Below are 23967 nucleotides of genomic sequence, written 5' to 3'. Positions count from 1 at the left end.
CCAGCAGGCACCAGACCTCGTAGGGTAAGAATTAAATACCCCTGCTCCATTGGGTCACATTTCAACAGATTTCACACAAGAATGTTCTAGAGTAGAAAAAGTAGCCCCAGGCCTTGTGTTAAGAGCCGTGGGAAGCTAATACAAGACTATTAAAGGCCCAGTGCTGTACACTTGTGAATACATACACACAGTACCAGTCAAAAGTTTGGACACACCTACTTATTCCAGGGTTTTTCCTATTTTTTTATATTGTAGAATAATAGTGAAGTCATCAAAACTATCAAATAACACATATGGAATTATGTAGCAACCAAAAAAGTGTTAAATCAAAATGTATTTTAGATTCTTCAAAGTAGCTAGCCTTTGCCTTGACAGCTTTGCACAATCTTGGCATTCTCTCAACTAGCTTTAATTAACAGGTGTGCCTTGTTAAAAGCTAATTTGTGGAAATAATTTCCTTCTTAATGCGTTTGAGCCAATCAGTTGCACTTCTGTATACCACAAGGGAGGGGTGGTATACAGAAGATGGTCTTTTACCAAATAGGGCTAAGTCATTATTATGGCAAGAACAGCTCAAATAAGCAAAGAGAAACGACAGTCCATCATTACTTGAAGACATGAAGGTCAGTCAATTCGGAAAAGTTCCTTCAAGTGCAGTCGTAAAAACCATCAAGAGCTATGATGAAACTGGCTCTCATGAGGACCGCCACAGGAAATGAAGACCCAGAGTTCCCTCTGCTGCAGAGGATACGATCATTAGAATAACTGCACCTCAGATTTCAGCCCAAATAAATGCGTCAGAGTTCAATTAAAAGACACATCTAAACATCAACTGTTCAGAGAAGACTGCGAGAATCAGGCCTTCATGGTCAAATTTCTGCAAAGAAACCACTACTAAAGGACACAAATTAGAAGACTTGCTTAGGCCAAGAAACACAACCAATGGACATTAGACTGGTGGAAATCTGTCCTTTGGTCTGATGAGTCCAAATGTGAGATTTTTGATTCCAACCGCCGTGTCTTTGTGAGATGCAGGGTAGGTGAACGGATGATCTCTGCATGCGTGGTTCCGACCATGAAACACAGGTGTGATTTGCTGGTGACACCGTCAGTGATTTATTTACAATTCAAGGCACACTTAACCAGCATGGCTACCACAGCATTCTGCAGTGATACGCCCTCCCATCTGGTTTTCGCTTAGTGGGACTTTGATTTGTTTTTCAACAGGACAATGACCCAACACACCTTCAGGGTGTGTAAGTGCTATTTGACCAAGGAGAGTGGTGGAGTGCTGCATCAGATGACCTGGCCTCCACAATCACCCGACCTCAACCCCATTGAGATGGTTTGGGATGAGTTAGACCACAGAGTGAAAGAAAGCAACCAACAAGTGCTCAGTAATTTTCCTTCAAGACTGTTGGAAAAGCATTCCAGGTGAAGCTGGTTGAGAGAATGCCAACAGTGTGCAAAGCTGTCATCAAGGCAAAGGGTGGCTATTTTGAAGAATCTAAAATATATTTTGATTTGTTTAACACTTTTTTGGTTACTACACAATTCCATGTGTTATTTCATAGTGTTGATGTCTTCATTATTATTCTACAATGTAGAAAATAGTACAAATAATTAAAAACCCTTGAATAAAAGGTGTGTTCAAACTTTTGACTGGTACTGTATGTATGTATAAATGTCTAAATATCTTTTTTAATTCTCATTCATTTTTCAGGGGGTGCTGCAGCACTATGGTTAAGAGGCTGTGTGTTTGTGTGTGTTCTCAAGACAACACCTGGGACTGGCAGTAAACAAGTCAAACACTTGGATTCAGTACAATAACTTTGTTCAGGAAGAGAGGCCTGTTGCAAGCCTCATGTATAGAATAGCATCAAATTATTATATTGGAATGTAAATAAAACAGAATATCAAATTGAGTTCTTTTAGTCTGGGTAATTCAATTATTTAGCGATCAATCTTTCCTGAAGGATTGTGAATCTTCAAAGCATATTATATTCATTTAAAAACTCTTTCATCAAAACAATAAGCTTATCAGTCTCTGGCTCATGTTAACAATGTGGCTAGGGGAAGAGAGGACTACAAATAGTATCTAAACATCCACGCATCATGTTCCCAATCCCAAACCTTTGGGTCATTCAAGCAATTCTAACTGGAAAGCAAATGGGGCTCCAACTTTGGCAGTTGTGGAGCCAGGTGGCTGCGTGTGAAAAATGGAAAAATGTTGTATGTACATAGAGACTAATGTGAAACAGAAAGAAGAGCCCATCTTTTCTGTGTGATGTCATTTGAACCTTCTTTCAGAAAAACAAATGGTGTTTTCACCGGTTGGTCAGTCTGTCCAACCAGTGGTGAGACAAAACAGGAGGTTGGTGGGCCGCTGGAAGAACAGCAGCATTACCAGGTGTCACGGGGCCATTGTGGATGGAGTCGCGGTCACAGTACTCCAGCTACCCCAGGGCGTGACGTTGGGAGAGGTGGACAGTGAGGGAGAGAGAGAGAGAGCAAGAGAGGCAACTTGTCTTAATTCTCTCCTTACTAATTACCATTGGCCCTAAGTCTTCGATGTTCACGAACAGCGAGCTCCAAAAGTATTGGGACAGTGACACATTTTTGTTTGTGTAGGTTCGGTACTCCAGTGAAGACTGTGAGCTTTAATTTGAGGGCATTTTCATCAATGTCGGGTGAACCGTTTAGAAATTACAGCACTTTTTGTACATAGTCCCACCCCATGTTAGGGGACCTAAAGTATTGGGACAAATTCACTTAAATGTGTATTAAAGTAGTTAAAAGTTAAGTATTTAGTCACATATTCATAGCACACAATGACTATGTCAAGCTTGTGATTCTACAAATTTGTTGGATGCATTTGCTGTTTGTATTGTGCTATTTTGCAGTCACTTTTATTGTAAATAATAATAGAATGTTTCTTAACACTTCTACATTAATGTGGATGCTACCATGATTACGGATAATCCTGAATGAATCGTGAATAATGAGTGAAAAAAAATGACAGATGCACAAATATCCAAAGTGCTGGAGTACAGAGCCAAAACCAAAAATGTGTCCCTGTCCCAATACTTTTGGAGCTCACTGTATATGCAAGGTGTAAACAACATGGTGGAAGCTCCACCACTACGCTGCATATATCTATTCAAACACTTCAGATACACAAACAGCTAAGGGTTAGGGCCGAGGGAAAGAGGTGGGGAGTGAATTGGGACTGGCTGAAGGGAATAGGGTAGAATGAGAGGGGGTGCTGGGAGCAAGCACAGTCCAGTTGTGTCCAGCCAGCCAGCCAGCACCCCAGCATATCCCAGCTAGGGCAGGCGGAAGGTAGGTAAGGCCATTGGTATGCATCCCAAATGGCACCCTATTCTCTACATAGTGCACTACTTTTGACAAGAGTTCTATGGGCCCTGGTCAAATGTAGCACACTATATATGGAATAGTGGGCCATTTGGTATACACCCATGGTCTGGTCCTCACAGTAGGGCACAGCGGAAGAAGCTGCTCTTCTTCTGGGGCTGAGAGATCTTCACCTTGTGGCTGCTCCCCTGAGGACTGCTACCCTCCTGCAACAAAGACAGACAGTTCAGTTTTTCAAATCAATGTCCAGCATTTTTTACCTTTTTAAAAAGTTCCTTCTAAAACTTAAATGAGGTTGAATTTACCAATTTTGTGTCCATCTTTGATTTGATGTCTCTGGCAAGTGTCAAAAACGAGTTTTCCACATTGATGTTGGCCTTTGCGCTAGTCTCCATGAACTTAATACCGTACTCCAGCGCCAGCTGAGAAACGGGGGGAGTAATGCTTTGATTGTTGTTACTATCATCATTTCTACACACTTTCTATCTGGTTTCGGTAATTCAAGCAGGTCTTTGTTGTTGTTGTTGTTGTTGTTGACCTAGACAACATGGTAGGGCTTAAGTTTGAAAAGTGCTCTGCATCATCCAAGCCCTTTAATGTCGTACAGTACACAACCAGAACGGAGCTTGTGATTCATCACGATTGCAGCAGAACTCACCTTCTCTCCCCTGTCTTTGGACACTTGCCGTTTGTCATTGATGTCACATTTGTTACCGAGGACCATCTTTTCAACATCAGCCGATGCATGCTAAGGAGATAAGAGTAGTTTAACACTACAATACATACAGTATACAACATACGGTTGGCTTTGACAAGAGTACACTGAATATTTACTAGTCAGTCAGTATGGTATTCGTGTTTAGAACAGAATACCAAACATACCTCCTCTATATTCCGTATCCAGTTCTTTATGTTTTCGAAGGACTTCTCGTTGGTGATGTCATAGACTAGCATGATACCCTGTGATGAGAAACAATGAAACATCAAAATGAAAGAACATAACCAGAAAGTCAACACCTCAACGTTGTGATGAAGACGACACAACAAAATATGAAAACGTAACAAGCATGTTGTTTACCCACCATCGCTCCTCTGTAGTACGCTGTTGTGATTGTTCGAAATCGCTCCTGCCCTGCTGTGTCCCTGCAAAAACACAAGGACAACAGTTAATTAGGCCATGCCAAGTTACATAGACAGTCATACATTTCCTTTTCGAATAGTTACCGAGCTATAACGGCAAGGAAAAATGCTTTGGGTGTAAGCCTACCCGTTTTCTTTCCTGTATGAAAAGCAGTCGTGATGCTCGAGGTGACATGGAGGGCTTACCATATCTGTAACTTTATCTTCTTGTTGTCTAGTTCTATCGTTCTAATCTTAAAGTCAATGCCTACAGGAGAAACATAAGAGAAGAGGGGAATCTTGAAATTAGACACATAGCCATTACACACAATAGCTATGACTGAAGCTCTAGTTATACTCCAATCAATGCAATACAACATGTAAAAGGAGAATGTTAATATGTGACATCAATAACTAGCTGCCAGGCTACCAAGCTCTAAAGCTAACTAGCGAGTTCGTTAAATAAGGTTAGCTAAGTTAGTTGTACAGAGTTAAACATTTAGTGGCTAGTTACCGTTCATAACCGTAGTAAGAGCAGGTAGTTAACGTTAGCAAGTTAACGTACTATAGCACTTTATCGTTTGGATTTCAGCTGCGAGTTACACAGGTAAGCAACGTTAGCTAGTAGGGCTAACTGTTAGCTAATAACGTTACTAGTAAGCTACAGGAAGTTAGCCAACAGGCTAGCATTCTATATACCTAACGTTAGCTAGCATTAGCTATATAGCTTGCTATAATGTCCGTAGTAGCTATTACACAGCTAATGCCATTGTTACTTGTCACCTAGTCAATATAATACAATGCGTTTGTAGCTAGCTAAATCAGCAAGTTAACTTCAGTTAGTCAGTTACTTGAATCAATTTCGCCTAATAAGCTACAGTTAACAGCATATACTAGTAACGTTAGCTAGCTGCTTTCTGGTCGGGATGACTGTCGCTTTGTAAACATTGCATTGTGGCTAACCAAAGTCACACCTACCTATGGTGGAGATGAATGTGGAGTTAAAAGCATCCTCTGAGAACCTGAACAGCACGCAGGTCTTCCCGACACCGGAGTCTCCGATAAGCAGTAACTTAAACAAATAATCGTATGTCTTCGCCATACTTGATATTGCGGAAATCCCGCCCGGCGAAAAGCTGCGCGCGGCCGCGTTGTTACAGGACGGCGACGCCCCCTTCTGTCACGTTATGACCTTACTCCTCCTCGAGAGGTCAGTATCCAAATACACATCTAAATAAACTATTAGGATTGAATGACTAATTCAACGTTTATCACACCTACTAGCAAACATAACATTGTGATGTAACATGTGTTAATTATTTTAATCAAACTTCCGATTGCTGATTTATCACACAAAATGTCCACAGACAAACATGTGCATGAGCACCCATGCAGCTGTCTTATATACTTGTGAGGACTTTGGGGACCAACAATTGATTCCCATTTAAAATCCGATTTTCCCTAACCCTTACCCTAAAATAGCCTTTTTACAAGTGAGACCCAGCAAAATGTCCTCACTTCTGAATTTTTGTTGGTTTACTATTCTTGTGAAGACTTCTGGTACTCAGTACAGTAAAACGTACACACACACAGAGATAAAAAGTTGTATTATACATTTTTATTATAGCTAACCACAGACGTTTCAACCCCAAAATGTTTTTTTTGCAGAATATGTCTGTGAAACAACTGGTCCATGGTAGCTATACAACTGATACAAGCATTCCTATATAGTCAGAGAAGGAATCTTTGATAGTGTTTTGGTATCCAGCTACAGCTGTCAGTATATGCTCATTGTACTGTACTCAAACATAAAAGCTACCGGTAGTATATTAAAATTATGAAAAACAAGAATTACAAATAGTGGTAGGAAAGTACAACATGTCTTTTCACGGTTGAGACGTTAAAACTGGACATGCCATTAGAATTGTGGTGTAAAAAAAAAATCATGGAACGTTGATTCTTCTTCTTTGGTTTCTAATTACGTTTAATTTCTTTACAAACTATTCAGCTCTATCAGTGTTTGGTCCAGGACTTGGTGCATATCCAAGTTCTCTTCTTTTGCACTGGATAAATGTTCTGTAATAAAAAGTTGTAATATTCAAACTTGAGAAAGTCGGTCTCCCTTTGATATCTCTTTATGAGATTTGCTGGGACACAGACATTGCGAAGACAAAATGTGTAATGACTGCACCTGTAAACTGTTTTGTTGTTCTTTAGTTGATAGTATTTATACTATGTTAAAATCTAAAATAAATATTGATTAGCAGAAAAGGAGAGGATAAAAGCCGTAAAGTTGAGGTAGCAGATTTGCAAAGTAAGGATTCAAGGAGAGGAAGTGCATAGAACAGGTCAAATTTTATTGAAACTTTGATTTTGCAGAAAAGGTCTCACAACAAGACAGAATAGGCACAAAGAGAAGATAAAATAAGAGAATGCAATAGAAGAGAGGAGAAGATAAGAGGCGAAGAGAGAAGAAAATAAAGGAAGAGAGGAGAAGAGAAGACAAAAGAGAAAAGACGAGGCGAGAAAAGGTGAAAGCGTCACATTTCGATTGGGCAAAAGTGAAGTGTGAAAGGTAAAGGGTAATCTATATGGCGGTCATGTCAGTGAGGGCGTGGTCCAGCTCCTCACTGATGGCCTTGTACTTCAGCTTCTGAGAGTACAGTTCATCTAGAGGTCAGCCAAAGGTCAGCAGATCAGAGGAAATGAGCAGGCGTGGCAGGATGCAGCAGGGTCAGAAGAGCAGAGAGAACAGCACAGAGACCATAGAGGAAAAGGGGTGGGAGAGACAGAAAGAGGGGGAGAGAGAGAGAGAGACAGAGAGAGAGAGAAATTGAGAGATTAGGGTCAAAGAATAATACAGCAGTAGAGAGAGAAAAAAGACAGTCTAGAGATCAGTGTTAAATCCAGATTTTTTGACTATGCTCTGAGGAACCACAGTGTGCATAGACATAAACAGCCATGAAATGCACTGTGTGTGAACTGTACCTTCTAAGTCATCAATGGTCTTTTCCAGTTTGGCCACCGATCTCTCTGCAAACTCAGCACGAGTCTCAGCCTAGAGAGACAGAACAGAGGACTGGTTATAGCCAGTAACGACAGATATCCCCTTACACATTATATGTGTGAAATAGGACCAATCTACGCTGAGTATAATGAACATTAGGAACACCTTCCTAAGTATGAGTTGCATCTCAAGCGGTGCACAATTGGCAAAGCGTGGTCTGGGTTAGGGGAGGGTATGGCCGGGGTAGGCCGTCATTGTAAATAAGAATTTGTTCTTAACTGACTTGCCTAGTTAAATAAAAGGTTAAATAAAAATTTAAATAAAAGTTTGGGAGCCGAAGTGTATCCCTCTTCGTCGGGTCATTTGTCAACAGTAGGGATTCTTCAATGAAGTGTCTGTTGTCGTTCAACGACAGACGACTAGTTTTTGTTTACATTTTTTAACTGAGAAATACTGCACCAAACATCTTAGTTCGATGTAAATTTGCGCAACTAAAACGTCAAAATTAAAGACAGATTTATCGAGTTATCTTCGATTAATTCAGACTATTTTAAAAGGAAGTGCATACTGGCTACGGCGTCTCAAGATTGACAAACAGTACTAGTGCTGCTTTTTTCAAACAATGGTCTTTTAAGGGAGTATGTGAGCACACTTGTTCGGTTCACTTAGCCGAGTTCAGCTGGAGCATGCTGAAGCCTTAAGGGCAACATGCCACTACAGACAGAGAGCTGTCCTCACCTCTTTCAGTTTGTCACTCAGCACTTTGATTTCGTCCTCATACTTGTCTTCTTTTTCTGAATACTGCAGAGACAAAACAACATATTTATTAATGGAACTTACATGTCATTAATATTATTCAGTAGCAGGTTTCAGAGCTGATATTTTGCAAAAGTATCGTTCAGACAGGGCACGAAGAAACAGAACAAAATGGGGGCAGAGGACACTCACCTTAACAGACTGAGCCTCTAGGGACTTGAGGTTGTTGGTTACATTCTTCAGTTCTTCCTCCAGGTCACCACATTTACTGTAGAGGAGGACAGAAGGAATCAACTTACATCAACAAGGCAATCTTGGCCCAAGGTTGATTTGACACTAGCTCGCAAGGGTGGGCAATTCCAGTTGTTGATTGGTGTCACAGTTTTGCCCCCAGCACCAGCTAACACACCTGACTCCAATAATCACCTAATCATGATCTTCAGTTTAGAATGCAATGTGATTAATCAGCTGTGTTTGCTAGGATGGAGAAGAAGTGTGACACTAATCAGGCCCCAGAAGACTGGAGTATTAAGTATAGTCTGGCCCAGGAGTGTGAAGGTGAACGGAAAGGCTGGAGCAACGAACCGCCCTTGCTGTCTCTGCCTTGCCGGTTCCCCTCTTTCCACTGGGATTCTCTGCCTCTAACCCTTTTACAGGGGCTGAGTCACTGGCTTACTGGTGTTCTTCCATGCCGTCCACGGGAGGGGTGCGTCACTTGAGTGGGTTGAGTCACTGACGTGGTCTTCCTGTCTGGGTTGGCGCCCCCCCTTGGGTTGTGCCATGGCGGAGATCGTTGTGGGCTATACTCGGCCTTGTCTTAGGACGGTAAGTTGGTGGTTGGAGACATCCCTCTAGTGGTGTGGGGGCTGTGCTTTGGCAAAGTGGGTGGGGTTATATCCTGCCTGTTTGGCCCTGTCCGGGGGTATCATCGGATGGGGCCACAGTGTCTTCTGATCCCTCCTGTCTCAGCCTCCAGTATTTATGCTGCAGTAGTTTATGTGTCGGGGGGTTAGGGTCAGTCTGTTACATCTGGAGTATTTCTCTTGTCTTATCCGGTGTCCTGTGTGAATTTAAATATGCTCTCTCTAATTCTCTCTTTCTGTCTTTCTCTCGGAGGACCTGAGCCCTAGGACCATGCCTCAGGACTACCTGGTATGATGACTCCTTGCTGTCCCCAGTCCACCTGGCCGTGCTGCTGCTCCAGTTTCAACTGTTCTGCCTGCGGCTATGGAACCCTGACCTGTTCACCGGACGTGCTTGTTGCACCCTCGACAACTACTATGATTATTATTATTTGACCATGCTGGTCATTTATGAACATTTTAACATCTTGACCATGTTCTGTTATAATATCCACCCTGCACAGCCAGAAGAGGACTGGCCACCCCTCATAGCCTGGTTCCTCTCTAGGTTTCTTCCTAGGTTTTTGGCCTTTCTAGGGAGTTTTTCCTAGAGAGTTTTTCCTAGCCACCGTGCTTCTTTCACATGCATTGCTTGCTGTTTGGGGTTTTAGGCTGGGTTTCTGTACAGCACTTTGAGATATCAGCTGATGAACGAAGGGCTATATAAATAAATTAGTAAAAGCATTCTAACACAAGAAGTCTGACCAGGGCCAGCACCAGAACAAATCAGTTGGACTGGCATTTTATTTCCATAGGGGGCAAGTTTTTTTTTTTTCAATTGAACCTCCTACACATTTTTATTTTTTTAATGGGTTTTATAGTAAAGACATGTAATTTTACATGCCATACTATTTATGGCCAGACAGCATCAGATACATGGGTTATCCATACTGAGACAGAGGGGGCGCTGTTTTGCTTGCTCAGATGTTTTATTTGAGATTGATGCGTCTTTCTGTCGGCGTGCGTCTCGGTCAAATAAACCCCTAACGCCACCCTGTAGTCTAACTAACATAGTTGACACACATCTAGTGTGATGACTACTGGTACTTACAGCTCAGAGATCTCTGCTCTCTCTTCAGCCCTCTCCAGTTCACCTTCTAGGATGACCAGCTTACGAGCCACCTGAAACAGAACAACACAAACCATGGGTCAGAAGGGATCTCTTGGAGACTAAATTCAACATGAAATCAGTAATCGTGCCTCATTACATTGACTCATCTGAAAATGTATGATGTCATGAACGGCGCCTGAGGTCTTCCTGACCACAACAACTAATCAAGAAAAACTCTGGGTTATACTGGTTATGACCAGCTATACTAGGGCCTTACGGATTAGACCCAGAGGTTTTCCTGGTCAGGGGAAACTCTTAGCCTAGTGGTTAGAGTGTTGGGCCAGTAACCAAAAGGTTGCTGGATCAAATCCCTGAGATGACAAGGTAAAAATCTGTCGTTCTGCTCCTGAGCAAGGCAGTTAACCCAGTATTCCCCGGGTGCCGAAGATGCATCCCTCTGATTCAGAGGGTTTGGGTTAAATGCGGAAGACACATTTCAGTTGAATGCATTCAGTTGTACATCTGACTAGGTATCCCCCTTTCCCTAATAACAAACGATGCTGTGACTCCAGGGTGAAGTTTTCACTGGGTACAGATCTAGAATCAGCTTCCCTTTAGTGGGGAAAATGCAAAAAACAGACCCAAGATCAGCATCTAGGGGCAACTTCACCCTATTATTCTGTGATTCTTACCTCCTCATACTTCCTGTCAGCCTCCTCAGCGATGTGTTTGGCCTCCTTTAGCTGCATCTCCTGGATCTCCATCTTCTCCTCGTCCTTGGAGGCTCGGTTCTCTATCACCTTCATTCCTCTGGAGCAACAGAAACACAGGGTTAGCTACAGTATAACCTACCGTAGGTAAAGACTAAGAAAAATGCTAGATAGCTCTGTAAGCTCTGTGATTCCCATTATATCAAGAATAACTGTGTATAACTACAACCCCCTCTCCATACAGAGGAAGTCAGCAAAGTGTGGAGGCCACTTTCTCCTTTGTCCAAAAGAAACACAATCCCTCCTTATACCAGTCCATACCCATAGATAAACATGGACCCATAGAAAAGCACTGTAGCGCTGTCCTATCGATATAATGACAGAGCAAATGGTGGGGGCAATGGTGACTTGCTGTCGTCCTGATCTGACCTCTCACTCTCGTCAGCAGCCTTCTCTGCCTCCTCTAGTTTCTGCAGGGCAGTGGCCAGCCTCTCCTGAGCCCTGTCCAACTCCTCCTCCACCAGCTGAATCCTACGGTTCAGAGCCGCGACGTCGCCCTCAGCCTGCGGGGGGGGGGGGGGGGGGGGGGGGTTAGAGGTCATGATAGAGATCAGAGGAAACAAGACCAAAAAAAAAAAAAAATCCCAATGGTACAGAACAACAGGTGATGAGGTGAAATAGGGAGCCTGCAGATAGTGTATTGTCACTGTTCATGAGTACTCAAGTCAGTCCTCAACCCACACTGTGTATTACCCAAGAATAAAGGACTCATTCAGAAGAATAGGGGGGACTCATGATGGGAATGGTTGAATCTTGATAAATTGTACACGCTATTGCAACGACCCCTCCTCATCAACGTAATGTAAACAGTCAGTCAGTGTGAACAGTTGGCTGTCTGGGATGGCTGCTTATCAATCTGCTTCCTGTGAGACGCCCATTGTAAAAGATAACCCTGATGTCTGTCTGTCTGCTTCTCTCCTGTCTGGTCCCTTCATTCAATAGGAAAAACTAACCTCTGCTTAGGCTTGTCAAATGCCTTGACTAGAATATCATTGTTAGCTATTCAATATAATGCTATAGCAAATTAGGAGGGTAGCCACGACTGGGACTCAAATCCGGTTCCAGTGACTGTCAAGCCAAGAGGGCCGAACCCCTTGATGAGGTCTCTAGGTGTTGGGTTAAGGTCGCTACATTACCCTCTTCCTTTAGGAGAGTGCGTCCCCACACTTCTCTATACCAAGCCCCCTCACGTGTACACACCTCTCGATGGCCACACGGGTGCCATCCCACTTCTGACACCAGTGTAGCGAACCCAGGTCCAGTGAATGTCAAGCCAACACCTTTACCGTTGCTAGGTGTTGGATTAAGGTCGCTACAATACACTTAAACCTAATCAAAAGTCAATGATTTTGTGGGAATTAAATTTAAAGGCACTTGACTTGACTACGGGAATATTTGGTTTCCTGACTATCCCCTTCTCTTCACATCTCAATAGAAAATGTTCCTCCACTTCATTACAACCAGAATATGAATGAACTCAATACATGCCTCACTTCAAGGTAGTGCACAGCACTGACTTTTTAGTCGATATAATTTTAGACTACTTTAAAAGCGTTTTCTGCAAAAGAAGAACGGAGGAAAACCAAAAGTAAAATAAACTTGGCAAACAGGTAATGATGAAACTGTAGCCACAACATTCTCACGTTTTCGCGCAATTCCCGTTCATCGTCCAACTGTTTCTGTAAAAGTATCGTGTGATTTTCTGCATCGTCCGCTTGCTGTTGAAGCGCCCGGATTTTGCTTTTCACCGCGTCCAATGATCCACCTGTCATTATCGAACTAAGTGATCGATCTAGCCTACTTGATATACTGTAAATTGGATATCAAATTTAAAATACGTTTAAGAAGTAGAATGCCGGGAAAAGGGCTGGAGGTTTCAGGAAAGTTATGGCTGAATTCCTCCAATCCTGAGCACTCAGATGACATCATGATTAGATTAACCAGAGGGAGGGAGGTTTTCCTGCATGAAGGTCTTGATCTTTGTTCCCATGAGAGGGTGTGGGTTTATAGCTGGTTTTACTGTCTATGGTTTTTGGCTTTCACTTCAGTTTCAGTGCAAGGTGTGTGTAGGTTTATGTCTGCAGTTATGTACACCCTGAACTGATTAGAGAGAGAGAGCGAGTGCGAGAGAGAGAGAGAGTATGAATTTCTTTTGGAACTTCTGTGAGTGTAATGTTTACTGTTAATTTGTATTGTTTATTTCACTTATGTTTATTATCTACTTCACTTGCTTTGGCAATGATAACATATGTTTCCCATGCCATTAAAGCCCTTGAATTGAATTGAGTATGCTAGAGAGAGAGTGTGTGTGTGTGCAGGGCTGGGTTAATGCAGGGGCTTACCGGGCTGAAACCCCTGGGCCCAGGCCCTTGGGGGGCCCAAGAGGCAGCAAAAAAAAGGAAAAGAAGAAAGCAAAAATGATTAAGGAAATATATTAAATAACTGATTAATAAAATAAAAGAAACAACAGCATAATAAATAATATATTGGGTAACTGATTAATACAATTTTAAAAAAGCATAATAAATAATATTTTGAGTAAATGATTAATAAAATAAAAAACGGCATAATAAATAATATATTGGGTAACTGTTTAATAAAATCAATAACAAACTGCATAATAAATAATATATTGGGTAAATGATTTATAAAAAAACATGCATAATAAATAATATATTGAGTAACTGATTAATAAAATAAAATACAAAAACGCATAATAAATAATATATTGGGTAACTGATTAATAATAATAAAAAAAAAACATAATAAATAAATGTGACTGGATTGTAACTTTGGATTAAGTTTTATCACAAGTGCAAACAATTATCTGCCAAAATAAAGGAAACACCAACATAAAATGTCTTAAAAGGGTGCTGGCCCACCACGAGCTGCCAGAACAGCTTCAATGCTCCTTGGCATAGATTCTACAAGTGGACCTAAACCATGCCAGGAAAACACACCCCACACCATGACATATACTTTGTATTCCTTGTTTACTCAAGTGTTTCCTTTATTTTGGCAATTACTGGTATTCCTACAGTTGGGAAGGCTGCAGTTTGGGCAGCATTTGCACCAAATATAGGCTACAGCTTGTTGCGATGTGGCCATAGATATATAATCCATAGAAGGGTCTTGTAACCTCTTACCCTGGCAATTTGAATGTTAATACTCATCGGTACACTAGTAATGAATGCCAGTCCTAACTTGAATGGGAACTGCCATCTATGGATTATATTTCTATGGTTGGTTAAGGCTGTTGGTTTGCGTTTTGCAGATTTCAAAATACAATTTTCACTCCCAATTTGTAGCGAACAGCAGCGCTGTTTTTTCAAAGTAGCTCGTCTTGAGACGAGCTCATCGGTCATCACTGTGATTAGCCTATGTCTTCATCTTTATCATTAGGTGAGTCAGTGTGCCACTGGAAACCTTATTTAGTAGCCTACTGTAGTTTATGATATATATACTGTATTAAAAAACCCTGGGGCCTATGATTTCTTAATCTGTCCTTGTGTGTGTGAGAGAGAGAGATTCATATAAGTGCATAATAAAGTAGGTGCGATGGACAAAGTAAACTTGGCTCTAAATATGGTTTCATATCTATAAAAACAATCTTTATAACTTGTATACTGGACAAAGAAATGGTTGGAATGTTCATTGATTTATTTGCTGAAATAACCTGAAGCCATCGGGCGACATCACATTCCACAGGCTAGTGTTTCCTATCTTTCTTTCTCCTTTTCCCCTGGAGTTGGATGACACTGATCTAAGGTTGAATATGAACACAGGAAGAACAATCATTCTAATCATTCAAATCAAATCAATGCGCCGAATACAACAGGTGTAGACCTTACCGTGAAATGCTGACTTACAAGCCCTTAACCAACAACACAGTTTTAAGAAAAATAAGAGTTAAGAAAATATTTACTAAATAAATTTAAGTAAAAAGAAAGTAACACAATAAAATAACAATAAAGTTATATACAGGAGGTAACGGTACCGAGTCAATGTGCGGGCGTACAGGTTAGTTGAGGTAATTGCAGTAATTTGTACATGTAGGTAGGGTTAAAGTGACTATACATAGATAATAAACAGCGAGTAGCAGCAGTGTAAAAAAAAATGGCGGGTCATTGCAAATATTCCAGGTAGCCATTTGATTAATTGTTCAGCAGTGGCTTCGGGCAATAAGCTGTTAATGAGCCTTTTGGACCTAGACTTGAGAACAGAGAGAACAGTCTATGACTAGGGTGACTGGAGTCTTTGATCATTTTTAGGGCCTTCCTCTGACACCGCCTTGTATAAAGGTCCTGGAAGAGCAGGAAGCTTGGCCCCACTACCCTCTGTAGGGCCTTGCGGTAAGATGCCGAGTAGTTGCCATACCAGGCGGTGATGCAACCAGTCAGGATGCTCTCGATGGTGCAGCTGTAGAACTTTTTGAGGATCTGGGTACCCATGCCAAATCTTTTCAGTCTCCTGAGGGGGATAAGGCGGAGTTGTGCCCTCTTCACGACTGTCTTGGTGTGTTTGGACCATGATAGTTTGTTGTGATGTGGACACCAATGAACTTGAAGCGCTCGACCTGCTCCACTACAGACCCGTTGATGTGAATGGGGGTGTGCTTGGCCATCCATTTCCTGTAGTCCACGATAAGCTCCTTTGTCTTGATCACGTTGAGGGAGAGGTTGTTGTTCTGGCACCACACTGCCAGGTCTCTGACCTCCTCCCTATAGGCTCATCGTTGTCGGTGATCAGGCCTATCACCGTTGTGTCGTCGGCAAATTTAACGATGGTGTTGGAGTCGTTCTTGGCCATGCAGTCATGGGTGAACAGGGAGTACAGGAGGGGACTAAGCACGCACCCCTGAGGGGCGATATTAGCATTGACATTTTCAGTCAAAACACCTCAAACTAAGACATGGTATCAAAAACAAGGTGAAACGAGCTGAAACAAGCCACTTACGATTCCCCATATGGCCGTTTCTTGTCATTCTTGCTAGCAATCTGGCCATTCAGAATCACAACATGTTGACTGTGTCTGTATCTGTGTCTGTATCTGTGTCTGTAACTGTGTCTGTAACTACGTGTCGGCGTCTGTAGCGGTGTCTGTGATACTGTTCCTGTGTCTGTGACTCTGTTGCTGTGTCTGTGACTTTGTTGCTGTGTCTGTGACTCTGTGACTGTGCCTGTGGCTGTGTCTGTGACTCTGTTGCTGTGTCTGTGACTCTGTAACTGTGCCTGTGGCTGTGACTCTGTGACTGTGCCTGTGGCTGTGTCTGTGACTGTGATTGTGTCTGTAACTGTGTCTGCTGCTGTGTCTGTAGCTGTGTCTGTAGCTGTCTGTATTTATGCTTGTAACTGTGCCTGTAGCTGTGTCTGTGACTCTGTCTGTCGCTGTGTCTGTAGCTGTGTATGTAGCTGTGTCTGTAACCCTATTTGTTGCTCTGTGATTGTGTCTGTAGCTGTGTCTGTAGCGATGTCTGTAACTCTGATTGTGTCTGTAGCTGTGTCTCTGTGATTGTGTCTGTAGCTGTGTCTGTAGCGATGTCTGTAACTCTGATTGTGTCTGTAGCTGTGTCTCTGTGATTGTGTCTGTAGCTGTGTCTGTAGCGATGTCTGTAAATCTGATTGTGTCTGTAGCTGTGTCTCTGTGATTGTGTCTGTAGCTGTGTCTCTGTGATTGTGTCTGTAACGCTGTCTGTATCTATGTCTGTAGCTGTGTCTGCGACGCTGCGATTGTGTCTGTTGCTGTGTCTGTTGCTGTGTCGGTGACTCTGTGGTTGTATCTGTAGCTGTGCCTGTGGCTGTGTCTGTAGCTGTGTCTGTGTCTGTGGCTGTGTCTGTGGCTGTGTCTGTGTCTGTGGCTGTAGCTGTGTCTGTAGCTGTGTCTGTTGCTTTGTCGGTGACTGTGGCTGTGTCTGTAACTGTTTCGGTGGCTCTGTGGTTGTATCTTTAGCTGTGCCTGTAGTCGTGCCTGCAGCTGTGTCTGTAGCTGCACCTGTAACTGTGTCTGTCACTGTGCCGGTACACATGTATGTGTCTGTTGCTTTAACTGTGTCTGTGCCCATGTCTGTAGCCAGGTCTGTAAACGCGTCTGTGTCTGTTGCTGTGCCTGTGCTTGTGTCTGTAGCTGCGCATGTAACCGTGTCCGTGGCTGTGCCTGTAACCGTGTCTGTAGCGGTGTCTGTAACTGTGTCTGTAGAGGTGTCTGTAACTGTGTCTGTAGCGGTGTCTGTAACTGTGTCTGTAGCGGTGTCTGTAACCGTGTCTGTAGCGGTGTCTGTAACCGTGTCACAAGCAAGTGTCTGTAACCGTGTCTGTAGCGGTGTCTGTAACCGTGTCTGTAACCGTGTCACAAGCAAGTGTCTGTAACCGTGTCTGTAGTGGTGTCTGTAACCGTGTCTGTAGCGGTGTCTGTAACCGTGTCTGTAGCGGTGTCTGTAACCGTGTCTGTAGCGGTGTCTGTAACCGTGTCTGTAGCGGTGTCTGTAACCGTGTCTGTAGCGGTGTCTGTAAATGTGTCTGTAGCGGTGTCTGTAAATGTGTCTGTAACCGTGTCTGTGGTCTCCTTACCAGAAGCATTTCCAGTATAGTCTTCAATAGCCACAGCAGTGTAAGGTTCTCTGTTTGTTTTAGCTGCATTCCTCACATTTCTGTGTTGCTGGATATGGGTAGTGGAGCTGAGAGCTGAGGATGTGTCCTAAATGGCATCCTTGTCCATACAGTGCACTACTTTTGACCAGGGCCTTATGGGTCCAGGTGAAAAGTAATTCTCTCTCTCTCTCTCTCTCTCTCTCTCTCTCTCTCTCATAAAATAGAAGCCTCTGAACCTTTGTTTCAGACCTGGGAGGGAGCGCTCCATGCTCTACAATGACCAGTAGATTAATGTAATTCAAGGTAGAGGTTTTCCTGATGAAGGTCACATCAAACACAGCCTTTGTTACTAGTCTCATACTGCCCCTCACCATACAGTAAATGCAATGTATAGCTTGCTCAGTGACTTACTTCTTTGTTTCTCTTGACCGTAACGCAGTTCAGTAGATGCTATCTTTGTGAAAACCTCATAGAGAGAGAGGAGACTTGACTTTGTTCATATATGGGAGTTAAGGTTGGAAAGTCACATCGACTGTAATTCGTTGATTTATTGGGTGTTTTCTGTTGATGAAAGAGACCCTGCTGTGGTCTGAGGGAAAGCAGTTGGTTGTGCAGTTGATGAAAGAGACCCTGCTGTAGTCTGAGGGAAAGCTGTTGGTTGTGCTGTTGATGAAAGAGACCCTGCTGTGGTCTGAGGGAAAGTAGTTGGTTGTGCTGTTGATGAAAGAGACCCTGCTGTGGTCTGAGGGAAAGCAGTTGGTTGTGCTGTTGATGAAAGAGACCCTGCTGTGGTCTGAGGGAAAGCAGTTGGTTGTGCTGTTGATGAAAGAGACCCTGCTGTGGTCTGAGGGAAACCTGTTGGTTGTGCTGTTGATGAAAGAGACCCTGCTGTGGTCTGAGGGAAAGCAGTTGGTTGTGCTGTTGATGAAAGAGACCCTGCTGTGGTCTGAGGGAAAGCTGTTGGTTGTGCTGTTGATGAAAGAGACCCTGCTGTGGTCTGAGGGAAAGCTGTTGGTTGTGCTGTTGATGAAAGAGACCCTGCTGTGGTCTGAGGGAAAGCTGTTGGTTGTGCTGTTGATGAAAGAGACCCTGCTGTGGTCTGAGGGAAAGCAGTGGATGTTATCCCAGATGTTATTTTTCTGACCTGATCTCTCTAAATGATCAGGAAAAAGGAATGCTGTTTAATCTTGGGTCTTTTGATGACACAACCAGACTAGATCAGTCTGTTGTCCAACGGTATTCAAAGATGTCTGAACGAACTTGCCAAGACCAACCAAAGTTCTCTAAACCATGTGTGTGTGCACTGGTGCAATGCTTGAGAATAAAGTAAGGTGTTTTATTGCTTAACCTTGGATGTGATATGATACATTTAAAACATCTGTATGCATCTGAAGTAGGATTATTTGAGCGTCACAGTGACAACTCGGCAGTATCTTTAGTACCGTACTCACGTCAGTAGCCTTCTTCTCTGACAACACCAGTTTCTCCTGTGCGTCCTTCAGAGCCTCAGAGTATTTATCCAACTCATCTTCTGTCCCCTTCAGCTTCTTATTCAGCCCCAGCAGCTCATCTTCCAACTGGGGGCACACAGAGTGAGAGGGAAGCAAAGAATCAGGGAAGGGTGTTCAGATACATCAATATTTGATACAACAGACATGCCTGTACTTCTTTGCCACAGAAAGGACAGACTAGGTGACAGAGTCAGGAAATGTTCAGATATGCTTTCTGTCACACAGAATCATGTCAGCTCTATACAAGACAGAATCACGTCAGCTCTATATAACATTTCACATTTACATTTTAGTCATTTAGCAGACGCTCTTATCCAGAGCGACTTACAGTAGTGAATGCATACATTTCATACATTTAATATTTTTTTTTTTTTTTTTTTTTTTTTTACAGAATCATGTCAGCTCTATATAAGACAGAATCACGTCAGCTCTATACAAGACAGAATCATGTCAGCTCTATACAAGACAGAATCATGTCAGCTCTATACAAGACAGAATCACGTCAGCTCTATATAAGACAGAATCACGTCAGCTCTATATAAGACAGAATCACGTCAGCTCTATATAAGACAGAATCACGTCAGCTCTATATAAGACAGAATCACGTCAGCTCTATATAAGACAGAATCACGTCAGCTCTATATAAGACAGAATCACGTCAGCTCTATATAAGACAGAATCACGTCAGCTCTATATAAGACAGAATCACGTCAGCTCTATATAAGACAGAATCACGTCAGCTCTATATAAGACAGAATCACGTCAGCTCTATATAAGACAGAATCACGTCAGCTCTATATAAGACAGAATCACGTCAGCTCTATATAAGACAGAATCACGTCAGCTCTATATAAGACAGAATCACGTCAGCTCTATATAAGACAGAATCACGTCAGCTCTATATAAGACAGAATCACGTCAGCTCTATATAAGACAGAATCACGTCAGCTCTATATAAGACAGAATCACGTCAGCTCTATATAAGACAGAATCACGTCAGCTCTATATAAGACAGAATCACGTCAGCTCTATATAAGACAGAATCACGTCAGCTCTATATAAGACAGAATCACGTCAGCTCTATATAAGACAGAATCACGTCAGCTCTATATAAGACAGAATCACGTCAGCTCTATATAAGACAGAATCACGTCAGCTCTATATAAGACAGATGTATATCTACAACATTGTGCCTCCAGTTGGGAACTCAGGAGAAAAGGCCTGCAAAGGAAGAGAATAACCAACCACTCAGTATTTTGTAGCTAGAAATGTAGAATTGAATTGACTCCAATGTTGCATGGATATTGCTAATGTTTTGGTGCTTGTTCTGAAGACTAGAAATGCATAAAGTACTTGTTGTTGTTGGATTCAACTCTACTTGGTCCTGCAGTGCTTTATAGCCATGAACTGTGATCCCAGTAGATGGCAGAAGGATACAAGTGTTCACTGCCCCGCTGGCCTTTACCTCACAGGCTGCTGACGGGGCTCTGGTCAAACGCAGTGCACTATATAGGTAAACGGTGCCCTTTGGGACAAAGCCCCAGAGACTCATAGAATACCAGAGGAAAGCATCATCACCGTTTAACTCTATCCAACCAATTGTCTAAAGAGGTCCGTGTAATCCACCATGATTCAGGCAAACGGAACCCTCCATATCTAAAATGGCTGAGGGTATTGTGGATATTGCTACTGACGACTGCCTGCCACTACGGTGCTCACACTTACGCACACGGTTCTAAGAATGTTGTGTTGTTAGTTCGACTACATTCAAAATGGAAGCCTACTCCCAATATAGTGCCTTACTTTTGATCAATACCTACAGGGCTGTGGTCAAAAGTAGTGCACTATAAAGGGAATAGGGTGCCATTTGGGACACATCCTTAGTATCTCCTCTGGTATGTTCTTGAACTTTAGACAGATAAGACAGAGGAATGTTTGTGAGTGGATCTGCACCCCAGAGCCATGTAAAGTCACACCAAAGTGAGGAGCAGAGCGACAGCTGGCATAGCTAGCTTTTTATTCCTGGTACCCCTGTTGTTCCTGTACAACGCGGGGGGGGGGGGGGGGCTAATCCTTCTGGAGCTCTGTGGCTCTCATGATCTATCAATGATCAGTCGTCATGCAGCCTGCTGCTGGATGCCAAAGGGACAGGGGGACCCCTATCCCCTTAGCCTGGAGATACAAAATGATTACATCTGGTAGCTTTAATGATTCATAGATTGATTCACCAAGCCTTCTGATGGGCTGCATGGAGATTTGTTATCACATTGGAATTTTCAACCATATTAACAGATGTGCTGGGTGGAATTTGGGCCATATTTGATCCTTTCATGTCTACAGGAGTGTCTGGGAGGTTACGGGGAAGGGGTGGGTTTGGGATGTAGAAGAACTCACTCACTGCTCATTTCTCTCTCCCTGAGGGCTCATCCCTCTCTACATCCCTCTCTACATCCCTCTCTCCCTGACGGCTCCATCCCTCTCTACATCCCTCTCTCCCTGAGGGCTTCATCTGTCTCTACATCGCTCTCTCCCTGGGGGCTCCATCCCTCTCTACATCCCTCTCTCCCTGAGGGCTTCATCTGTCTCTACATCCCTCTCTCCCTGAGGGCTCCATCCCTCTCTACATCCCTCTCTCCATCCCTCTCTCCCTGAGGGCTCCGTCCCTCTCTACATCCCTCTCTCCCAGATGGCTCATCCCTCTCTCCATCCCTCTCTCCCTGAGGGCTTCATCCCTCTCTCCATCCCTCTCTCCCTGAGGGCTTCATCCCTCTCTACATCCCTCTCTCCCTGAGGGCTCCATCCCTCTCTCCATCCCTCTCTCCATCCCTCTCTCCCAGATGGCTCATCCCTCTCTCCATCCCTCTCTCCCTGAGGGCTTCATCTGTCTCTACATCCCTCTCTCTCTGAGGGCTTCATCCCTCTCTACATCCCTCTCTCCCCGAGGGCTCCATCCCTCTCTCCATCCCTCTCTCCCCAAGGACTTCATCCCTCTTTCCATCCCTCTCTCCCTGAGGGCTTCATCCCTCTCTACATCCCTCTCTCCCTGAGGGCTTCATCCCTCTCTACATCCCTCTCTACATCCCTCTCTCCCTGAGGGCTTCATCCCTCTCTCTATTAGAGGAAAGGAGAATCATCCTCAGTACAATCAGCTAGCTGTTCTATGTCTCAGAGCTTATTTTCATCAATCAATTTCAAGTAGCTCTTTTTCCCCGGACTCATTTTACTTTGCTTAAACTACTTTATACTCTGTGAGGAGTATAGGTCATCCACAAATGTATTCCATCACACTCTGCCTTGGGCTAGTTTCTCAAATTCCTTCAATGAGATGAACTGCATATATTTATATCTCAGAAATTACATTTATGATATATATACACAACATCTATTTACTAATTATCATTTCCACCCATGGGTCTAATACATTGAATACGAAATATGACATTCAAGCACACAGCACAAGAGTAACAGCATCACGTTCATTATCAAGTACTTCAACATTAGCCTATATTACAATAGATTAAAAGAAGTACCCATGTATATTTTACCACTCTGTACAATTCATCACTTGTATCCATTAGCTGCTTTCTGTCTCCCCCTCCTCAACTCTTCTCTCTCTCCCTTTCTCCCGCCCCATCTCTTCCCTCTCCCCCTTCCCCCACCTCAACTCTTCCTTTTCTCCCTTTTCCTTTCCCCCTCCTCAACTCTTCTCTCTCTCCCTTTCTCCCTCCTCATCTCTTCCCTCTCTCCCTTTCCCCCTCCTCAACTCTTCCCTCTCTCCCTTTTTGGAGTTGCAAAATTCCAGTAGCTTTTCAAAATTCCCAGGTTTTCCAGAAATCCTGGTTGGAATATTCCTGCATTCAGGAGAGAATAAGCAAGAAATCTGGGAATCCTACATCCGGGATTTCTAGAAAACCTTGGAATTTGGGAAAGTTACAGGAATTTTGCAACCCTACCCTCATTACAGTCCTTCCGTCACCTTATCTTTCCTCCCCCCTCTGAATATCCTCCCCTCACCTTATCTTTCCACCCCCCTCATTACAGTCCTTCCGTCACCTTATCTTTCCACCCCCCTCTTTACAGTCCTTCCCTTACCTTATCTTTCCTCCCCCCTCTTTACAGTCCTTCCCTTACCTTATCTTTCCTCCCCCCTCTTTACAGTCCTTTCCTCACCTTATCTTTCCTCCCCCCCTCTCAATATCCTTCCCTCACCTGTTTACATTTGTCCTCAGCTGATTTCTTGTCGGTCTCTGCCTGCTCCGCCCGGTCGATGGCGTTCTCTTTGTCCAGCTTCAGCATCTGCATCTTCTTCTTGATGGCCTCCATGGTTGACGGTTGTTAGGGTTCAGTGGCTTCAGAAACTGGGGAAACTTTTCAAGTTTGGGACAGGGAGGTCTAGCTAGACACTTAAAGACAAACCCTCTCACACACACACAGAGAGAGAGAGAGGGATTGAGCGAAAAGAGAGAGAGAGAGAGAGAGAGTAGTCCTTTCTAAGTTTTCAAGTCCACCAGAGCCAATACGCCAGCCGATACAGAGAGAGGGAGAGCAGAGAGAGAGACAGAGAGAACAGAGGATGCAGACTGGAAACCAGGGCTGATATAAGTGATTTAAACCTGACTGGAGGTTTTGAAGAGACAGCCCCATCCAGTCCCCAGTGACATACATACACCCCCCCCCCCCCCCAGCTAACCTCAGCAGCCACAGTACCCCCCCCCCCTCCCTCTACCCCTCCCTCTCTGGTCTGAACCTCCCCACTCACTCCTCCTAAGGCTTTCTTAAGAACGTAACAGACACTCCGGTGATATTCCCCCACTCGCCTTATTTGGAAGCATGTTCTCATTTCCTTTTTTTTGTTCTTAAAGGGACGGGTTGGAACGGAGAGAGAGGGA

The 23967-nt window shown here is 43.4% G+C and overlaps 2 protein-coding genes across 5 annotated transcripts; both read right to left on the bottom strand.

Moving 5' to 3' along the window:
• Positions 1 to 1812: 1812 nt before the first annotated feature.
• rab8a (RAB8A, member RAS oncogene family) lies at positions 1813 to 5601 on the bottom strand. The gene is given in 7 exon segments (NM_001173613.1): positions 1813 to 3581; positions 3681 to 3797; positions 4034 to 4123; positions 4258 to 4335; positions 4458 to 4518; positions 4702 to 4762; positions 5473 to 5601. Coding segments are annotated over 7 exon segments (621 nt in total). The 5' UTR covers positions 5597 to 5601; the 3' UTR covers positions 1813 to 3491.
• A 491-nt stretch (positions 5602 to 6092) lies between these two features.
• LOC106569628 (tropomyosin alpha-3 chain) lies at positions 6093 to 23676 on the bottom strand. 4 transcript variants are annotated; one of them, XM_014141181.3, is made up of 9 exons: positions 23288 to 23676; positions 19019 to 19144; positions 11350 to 11483; positions 10903 to 11020; positions 10211 to 10281; positions 8450 to 8525; positions 8240 to 8302; positions 7483 to 7552; positions 6093 to 6570 (listed from the first exon to the last, which is right to left on the bottom strand). In XM_014141181.3, the coding sequence occupies exons 1-9, from the start codon at positions 23399 to 23401 to the stop codon at positions 6488 to 6490; spliced, it is 855 nt and encodes a 284-aa protein (XP_013996656.1). In that variant the 5' UTR covers positions 23402 to 23676; the 3' UTR covers positions 6093 to 6487. The 4 variants fall into 4 exon arrangements, with proteins under 4 accessions (XP_013996656.1, XP_045550401.2, XP_013996655.1 ...); XM_014141180.3 differs by lacking the exon at positions 6093 to 6570 and adding an exon at positions 6831 to 7164; XM_045694445.2 differs by lacking the exons at positions 19019 to 19144; positions 23288 to 23676 and adding an exon at positions 12624 to 12916.
• Between the last annotated feature and the right edge of the window lie 291 nt (positions 23677 to 23967).

Source organism: Salmo salar, chromosome 14, assembly GCF_965601325.2.
Source record: "Salmo salar chromosome 14, fSalSal1, whole genome shotgun sequence".
Classification (NCBI taxonomy): domain Eukaryota; kingdom Metazoa; phylum Chordata; class Actinopteri; order Salmoniformes; family Salmonidae; genus Salmo; species Salmo salar.
Note: the sequence above shows the minus strand (reverse complement) of the source record. Positions and strands in the feature narration are given on the sequence as shown.